The sequence below is a fragment of the Cryptomeria japonica genome, chromosome 9, assembly GCF_030272615.1.
Source record: "Cryptomeria japonica chromosome 9, Sugi_1.0, whole genome shotgun sequence".
Lineage (NCBI taxonomy): Eukaryota > Viridiplantae > Streptophyta > Pinopsida > Cupressales > Cupressaceae > Cryptomeria > Cryptomeria japonica.
The window spans coordinates 226248763-226257307 of NC_081413.1; the positions used below are offsets into that span (position 1 = coordinate 226248763).

The following is an 8545-nucleotide window of genomic DNA, read 5'->3' on the forward strand; positions in this document are numbered from 1 at the left end:
CAAAAATTTATACCAATATATCAATCTTATTAATTAAGCTCAACAACATGAAACAACAAATACATAATAAAAAAATAAAATTGCAACATATAGAACATTGAATTTTATACATGGAAAATCTAAATGGGACAAACCATGAAGAGTGTTATCTCTAAAGATAATATAACTGGTTATATGGTTTTTACAAAAAGGGTGGCTCACTACTGGATAGCTTAATACCAGATTACAAAAATGACTCGCTACTGGAATGCTCATTGCAATAGAAAATAATTGAACTGAGGAATTTTGAATTCCCTAATGCATGAGATCAGTTCCAAATTGAACTCAAATAATAACTCATAAATATTATAATAGATCATGTAAAGGACCACTGTACAACTATTTGCAAAAAGACCGGTAAGGGATTACTGCACCATTATGTCCTCACTCTACTAACCAAACATTCTTCTATCCACAACTTTATTACTCTCACACTCCTTACTCTGCTATTCACTATACTCATATTACTCTCTACTTCCATGTCACCACAAACAAACAATGTTGAATTTATATATATCGGTAAGAAAACACACTAAGATAACACCAATGGTTTACACAATAATATGTTGTCAAATCAACATGTTATCCAATAAAGCCTTGAAAAAAATATGATAACAAAGTCTACCCTCACTTAATTTCCTACATGCTTCATTCACACATTTCGCTTACCAATGCATACGCCTTAATTACCAAAACAAAATAGGGGTCTACGAACCCATAAGCATAAAACTCCAAGAACGACAACCCTTAACTCCAAGATACAAATATCACAAATACCAGAAATACCACAAATAAATGAAACATAAATTATGATAGATACAATTAAAAAATAGCTAATACCACTAATACCAAACCTTAGACAAGTGATACTGCAACAAGATATAAGCTAAAATGATCATCTATGCCTTAATGCTTCATATCACGTACATACCTATCTTCTGCTACAATACCTAAACAACATACCACATCCAGTCCAACCGAATCATCGGTTTTTTCATTAATGATAAGATTGACACAAATCTAAGAACATTAACAATGCATAAACATAAAGAGTTGACTCTATCAAAAGCCATAATTAATATAGAACCAAGAGAATGAATAAGATTGACATTTGTAGCAATGTCTCAAAAAATTTTGAGCATTACATAACAAATGTTCTCTTTTTTTAAGCCAACTCCACCAAATAGATGTAATCCTCATATTATACATAAATAATTAATAAATTATTTCTAACTAATATGACATAAATTATCACTAATAAATGTGTGATTTTCCACCATGATAATAATTAAGTTAACACCCTTACACATCGAATTTTTTGGTTATAATAAAGTGAAACTATACATATATGTGGTTCTATTATATTTCGTTTATAACTCTATACATTCAATTTATTCAAACGAATTTCTATAAATTTATCTAATCAATCGAACTTTCAGAAAAATTAAATTCCTACACATATGAATTTAGTTTATATTATATTTTGATATACTTTGATAATATATAATTTCCTAATGTTTTGAATCATATATATGATTACCTCATTAGTTTATAAAATATTTATCTTTTCCAATTTATTGTTAATGTAAAAGCTCATAATAATTATCACGCAAGTCACCAAGATGTCACACAATGTGCGTACATGGGCATCAACTTGGTTGTCAAAGTAACACTAAAAACTTCTATACAATTTCATGCTTTGTATATAAGAATTTAGAGTTCACTATTGCTTGATAGAAATGTTAGTCAAGAGAACTAATAAAATTTGACTAAGACAAAGTCAAATGATATTTGATAATTATGCTCTATAATTGAACTTTCTCTATGCATGCAAGGTGAAATTGAAATTAGATGTAGATTTCAATAATATACATATTTAGATTACAAACCTTTTTGACGAATCACTTGCTCTATACCATGATCTTTGAGATCTTAACCTTGTTGGATGTATCGAGAACGTAACTGTTAGGCTAACAAGGACCATCATAAAGCACAACCTATCTAATCAGCTCAATATGAAGTTCATGAGACTACTTAAAGAACATTCATAAATTATTTATCACATAGGGCCACTTGAGCAATAGTTGCTTACTACTTTTTAATTTAATTATTTAATCAGATTCATAGTGCATCATGTCATGCCATTATTCAAGTTGTTGCATGTACGCTACAAAATACTTACATTGCATGTCATAAAGTCCAATATAACAATTAAAGTTTAAAATTTTCTTGATGATACTGAAAATAGAGAGTTATTGCCAATACACAAATGGTTTTAACTATGTCAAAAAATGATTTGAAATTTTATTTTGACACAAATTTTAAACTATATATACATTGTAACTATGATTAAATTCAATTTTGAAATTATAGATGTCTGAGAGTTATTATTAGCGCATAAATAGTTAACAATTACTATTTTTTTTTCACATGTCATTTGACAAATCAATGCAAAATTCCAATTTTGAAAATATTTTATAAATGTTGTTGTAAAAGTTCTAATCAGTATATATTGCTATAAAAAATTTCCTTATAAACAATCATCACATCAATATAAGAAATTAAATATATATACTATTAAGTTTGTTTATTCTCTCATTATGATTATTAATAATTAAAATTTAATTAAAAGCAACAAAAGTTGATTAAAAAAATTAAGAGTATGAGCTTCATCACAATGGCTTAGACATGCCCGAGACGGCTTGGAAACGACCGTCCACAATGGGAGACACATTTGAAGCTTTGAAATGTGAAACACTAATAATATAATTGTAATTTAATTTGTTATTGATTTTTATGGTTTAGAATAGTAATTCAATTTCATAAAAATAAAAAATCAATTAAATATGTCAAATATATCTTTGTACTGTATATTTAACATTAAATATTAACTTATAAGTTATTTTTTAGATATACAGAAAATATATACTTTTAACTACATATTGGTAAGAATACGTTTATTAAGTTTCATGTAAAATTTAAAATATGTAAAATCACTATTCTTTTCAAACATATAATTTTTATGTTTTGTATTTGGTAGATAGTTTTATTTATTAATTGAAATTATTTACTTTGCATTTGATTTTAATAGTTTTATTTACTTATTATATTGTATATGTTCAAGAGTACCAATTGTAATCCTCATCTTCTTAGCATACCATGAAATAGTATTTAAAAAATGGCACTTCTCTCCTAAACAATATGTAAATTATGTTTGTTTGCATATAAATATATCTAAATTGTTAAATGTAAATCTGATTTATCTATGTTATAAAACAGGGAACTTATTTTTTGCAATATTGCATGTCTTAGAAAATAGAGATGATGGACTCTTTGCTAGGTAGAGATGATGGACTTTTTGCTAAGTAAATATCACATTTCAAATTCAGTTTTACTTATATTGTACATAATTAGTCTTAACAAAGACAAATTTCATTTCCTATCACCTCTTTGTTCTCTAAATAAATTATACAAAGTATATCTAACTATCAGCATAACCATTGCACCTCTTTAAAGATGAAAGTGATAGTTGTAACACTTCTATTTTATGAATTAAGTTCTTCTCAATATTTATTGATAGTGTGTATTCACATTTTCTAAATCCATAAAATGATCATATCAAGTTTATGAATTTTGAGATATGATTAATTTGGTGACTATATAACTCTGTGAAATTATTAAAACTTTGATTTCTAATTTAATGGGCTCTTAAGATAAGATTTTTCCCAATAAATAATATTATCTCCTATGTTTAGAAATAAAATATAATTGTAACAGAATTAACTTTTTCCATATATTATAATAAACTAATCCAATAATTTTGTTGGGGTCCTTTTTGTGCTCTACGATATGATTTGGAATCAATAATGGTTGTCTATTAACTGAATAATGGTTAAAATTCTCCGATCTCTCCTTGTGCACGTGCACTCATTGTCCCTCTACTAAGAGAAAAGACCTGCACCATTTAAAATTAACGCATCCAAGACGTCTCTCCTTACTGGCCATTGTCGCATCGTTCCATATCGTGTAATATCAAAAGCGAAACACATTGTCTCTAATGCCTACGAAGCTACTCCGAAATTTCGTTTCGAAAATTTCTAGCGACAGAAGGAAAGACTTGCACCAGTTTCACTAGTCAATGCATTATCGTCTTGACGGGTTATTTACGGTCTCTTTCTTTTTATGCATTCAAGGAGGCCATTGAAATCGACACTCGTTACTGGCCACAACTCTCATCGTTCCGTATATGAAAGCCATTGTCACGAAGCTACTTCGGAATTTTCCTTAAAGAAAATTCTATCTACAGAAGGACGAATATTCTATCCACGGAGGTAAAGACTTTGAATTTTCAGCGAATGCATATTGTCTTGACTGGATTATTCACGTTCTCTCGAACTTCGGAAATTTCGTGGTATGAAACAACCGAAAACAAATCTGGTGTCTACTATATTAGCACCTTTGCTCACTGAGAAGGAAAAAGAGCTTGCAAAGTCTGTAAATCTGAAAGAGTTGGTCTACTTTGGGTATTTTGCAATCATGCTCCGCCAAGCGCTCTCTTTCTTTTTCTGCATTATCACCAATATGCTTTTGCTTTGGTTTCCCCACTGCACTTCCCTCTCGCCCGAAGGCTTAATTTTGCTTAAACTCAGAAAGGGAGATTGGAGGGACACCAGTAATGCTTTGAGCAACTGGGATGAGTCTCACCAAACTCCATGCGCTTGGAAAGGAATCTCTTGTGATACATTCAATACCGTTACTGGTGTTGACATCACCGGTGCGCTGGTTTCTGGCAACTTGACTTCTGATATATGCACCCTACCCAATCTCACAGTGTTGACTCTCCAAGCCAATGCTTTCAGCGGTCCCTTCCCGCATGCCCTCCTGCTTTGCAAGCGCTTGCGAAAGCTCGATTTGTCGAGCAACCAGTTTGCTGGAAGCCTTCCCAGTCATATCTTCCAATTGAGTGAGTTGAGAGTCCTGAATTTATCATATAATGCTTTCAGTGGCTCCATTCCTCCAGCCTTCGGAATGCTGCCAAAGATGGAAGCTCTCTTCTTCAACGAAAATAGATTGAGTGGGTCATTCCCTAAGTTTGTCGGGAATTTGAAGTCTCTGAAGAATTTCAAGATTGGCAGTAATCCTCTGCGTCCTGGTGTGATACCGAGAGAGCTTGGCAATTTAAGGCAGCTGCAGCAGTTGTGGCTAAATAATTGCAGTCTTCAAGGAGAGATCCCGACTTTCCTGAGCAATTTAACGAAGCTGGAGGAACTGGACATTTCCGGGAATCATCTCTCGGGCATTATCCCAACATTCCTGGGCAATTTAACACAGCTGAAGTCGTTGGATTTGTGGCAGAATAATCTCTGGGGCGATATCCCGACTTCGTTGGGCAATTTAACGCTGCTGGAGGGGTTGGATTTGTCGCAGAATCTTCTCTGGGGCCATATTCCGACCAGTTTAATGGCGCTCTCAAATTTGACGCTACTGTATCTGTATGCGAACAACTTGTCTGGACGAATTCCGGCGGACATTGATCGAATGGCAAGTTTATCCGATTTGGATCTTTGCAACAATCCGCTTTACGGCACAATTCCTCGTACAATTGCCAATCTCACATATCTGAGTGATCTTCGTCTGTGTGTCACTCAGCTTGCCGGGAAGATACCTGCAGAGCTCGGGAAGTTACGATACTTGAGTGTGTTGATGCTGTACAACAACAAGCTCAATGGCTGGTTACCCCAGAATTTGGGTACATACGCCAATCTGATACAAGTTGATCTGACTGAAAGCGGATTGGAGGGCCCTCTGCCAAAGAATCTATGCAGGGGAGGAGTGTTGAATATCTTCGTAACTTCTGCAAGCAATTTCACTGGTTCCCTGCCTTCGTCCTTTGAAGACTGCAGTTCTCTAGAGAATGTGTACATCGACAACAACCGGCTGAGTGGTGTGATTCCTCCGGGACTGTGGGGTGCTGTCAATCTCAAGGGATTCTTTCTATACAACAATAAGTTTGAAGGCAAGATTTCACCTTCTATTGGCCAGGCGAAACACCTGACACGATTGAAGATAAGCAACAACCGGTTCGAAGGAAGAATCCCTACACAAGTTGGAGAACTGAAAAATCTTCTAGCATTTGAAGCCAGCAACAACCGGTTATCAGGACCCATTCCCAACGAGCTCGGGAGCTTAATTATGGTAAATACTCTTCATCTCGACCATAATTTTCTGTCCGATGAAATTCCCAAGGAAATAATGTCACTAAGGAAGCTCAATCAGCTCAATTTGGGTCACAATCGACTTACAGGCCAAATCCCTGCTATGTTTTTCTCCGAGATGAATAATCTTGATTTGTCAAACAATTTGCTTTCTGGAGGGGTTCCTCCAGAGTTGGGACTATTGATAATAAATGTTTTCAATGTTTCCAACAATCACTTGTCTGGACGCATTCCCGACAATTTAGACAATCCGGCTTACAAGGAGAGCTTTCTGGGCAACCCGAGGCTATGCGGAGGTCGGAATTTGATGCTACCTTCGTGTTCGTCTGCACATAAGTTGCCACCTCAGAGTTTCGCTACAATTCTGTTGCTACCATTACTTATAGTATCCGTGACTCTGGTTTGCATTTATCTGCATTGCTCGTCTCAGAGGAAACGAAGTAACGCGCCATCGTGGAAGATGACACCGTTCCATTCGACAGAAGTCGACGAGACATACATCCTGCGCAATTTGAAGGAGAGTAACGTGATTGGATCAGGAGGTGCTGGAAAAGTTTACAAGGTCATTCTGCAGAACGGACAAGCAGTAGCCGTAAAGAAGATCTGGAAAATGAGCAGCTCAGGAGGAATTTTTAAAAGACAGGGTGAGGAGGAAGGAAATAAAATGGGAGAAGTTGAGGTTGATACTCTGGGACTCATCCGGCACACCAACATCTTGAAGCTTCTCTGCTGCATTTCAAGCGAAGAGTCCGATTTCAAGATGTTGGTATACGAATTCATGCCCAACGGCAGCTTGTTCGAACGTTTGCACTGTGGGCAAGGACCGGAAGTGGCGCTGCAATGGCGGAACCGTTATGAGATTGCTCTTGGCGCAGCTCGTGGGCTGAGTTATATGCATCACGATTGCTCCCCTCCAATATTGCACAGGGATGTGAAATCTAGCAACATCTTGCTGGACGGAGATTTTGGGGCTAAAATTGCAGATTTTGGCGTATCCAGAGTGATTGATTGTTTGGGCGAAGACTATACGATATCTAGCTACGTAGGGTCGCACGGATATATTGCCCCAGGTACGAACACTCACTACTTCCGGTTCCGATAATTTTCTTCCACATATTATCCGCTTAAGTTTTTTATTTTATTTTATTTAGCTATTGGCAATGTGGTTGTAGAATATGCGGATAGGCTAAAGGTGAACGAGAAGAGCGATGTATACAGCTTCGGAGTGGTAATGTTAGAGCTGGTGAGTGGGATGAAAGCTACGGGTGAGGCGGAGTATGGAGAAGGCGTCGACATCGTGGATTGGATACGCAACAGAATTTTGATGGGCGGGGAAGAGATCGCAGTCCTGGACGAGCGCACGGTGGAAGATAATTGCATAGAACAAATGAGGCGTGTCTTACACTTGGGATTGGTTTGCACTAACCGAGTCCCAAACCAGCGGCCTTCAATGAAAAAAGTGTTGGAGGTGTTACTAACATGGGGTGGGGAAAATCGCAAGGAGACTATTGTGCATCTAGAAAGGATTTCAATAACCCACCGTGAGAACGACAACGAAATGGTTTACTTTTCAGATGAACCGAGCTAGAAAATTGGGTTGTGGTTTTCCACGCTTAGTACATAGATCGCAGCTTCAATCCAACAATAGCTTGGATTTTGTCAGTAAACGAGAAAAACCTGTTAGAGAAAAGTAAATCATGCGTGTTTAATAGGCTTGCAATATAAAAATATTGTAAGAATGCTTTAGTATTTCCTACGCAATCTTAGGATAATTTCAGAAGTATCTATTAATTTTAGTAAGTTGTAATGTTGGTTTAGCTTGTAGAATTATGATTGTAATTTCTCTAGTCTTCTGTAATCAGATATTAGGTAATGTTTTCTTATTAGAAAGATGTTTATATAATCAAGTCATCATATCATCAAGAGATGGCACCATTTTTACATTTTTACATTTACACTAAAGGCATTTCTTATTTGAGTTGGAGAAGTTGATTTTCAAAATCAATGGTTCAAATCTCACAAAATCCTATGGAAGATGATTGAAACATTATTTGTTGATTTTTTCACCTTCCTCACTCGCTGTATGTGCAAATACACCACTTGCTTGCAAAAAAATTATGTCTTCTCTGACAACGTTCTAGACGATGCATCATATGCATCCAATGGCCATGCTTTTTCAGTCTCTCTCATTAAAGGGTAGACAATAAGCTTGTGTATTCTAAAGTTGTCCGAAACTCTATCAAATGCATGAACCCTTATTGATGTTGACCTTCACGAGTACCTTCTGCAAG

General features: G+C 35.5%; 1 protein-coding gene across 1 annotated transcript; it reads left to right on the forward strand.

Annotated features, from left to right (window-relative positions):
- The first annotated feature begins 4368 nt into the window (after positions 1 to 4368).
- LOC131052357 (receptor-like protein kinase HSL1) lies at positions 4369 to 8206 on the forward strand. The gene is made up of 2 exons (XM_057987012.1): positions 4369 to 7324; positions 7427 to 8206. Exons 1-2 carry the CDS (start codon positions 4453 to 4455, stop codon positions 7840 to 7842), a joined length of 3288 nt encoding a protein of 1095 aa, XP_057842995.1. The 5' UTR covers positions 4369 to 4452; the 3' UTR covers positions 7843 to 8206.
- The last annotated feature ends 339 nt before the right edge of the window (positions 8207 to 8545 follow it).

Excerpts from the sequence above, each read along its gene's own strand:
- LOC131052357 (XM_057987012.1), top strand. The coding sequence starts at position 4,453 with ATGAAACAACCGAAAACAAATCTGGTGTCTACTATATTAGCACCTTTG. Across the intron at positions 7,325-7,426 it reads GCACGGATATATTGCCCCAG|AATATGCGGATAGGCTAAAG; the intron begins GTACGAACACTC and ends ATGTGGTTGTAG.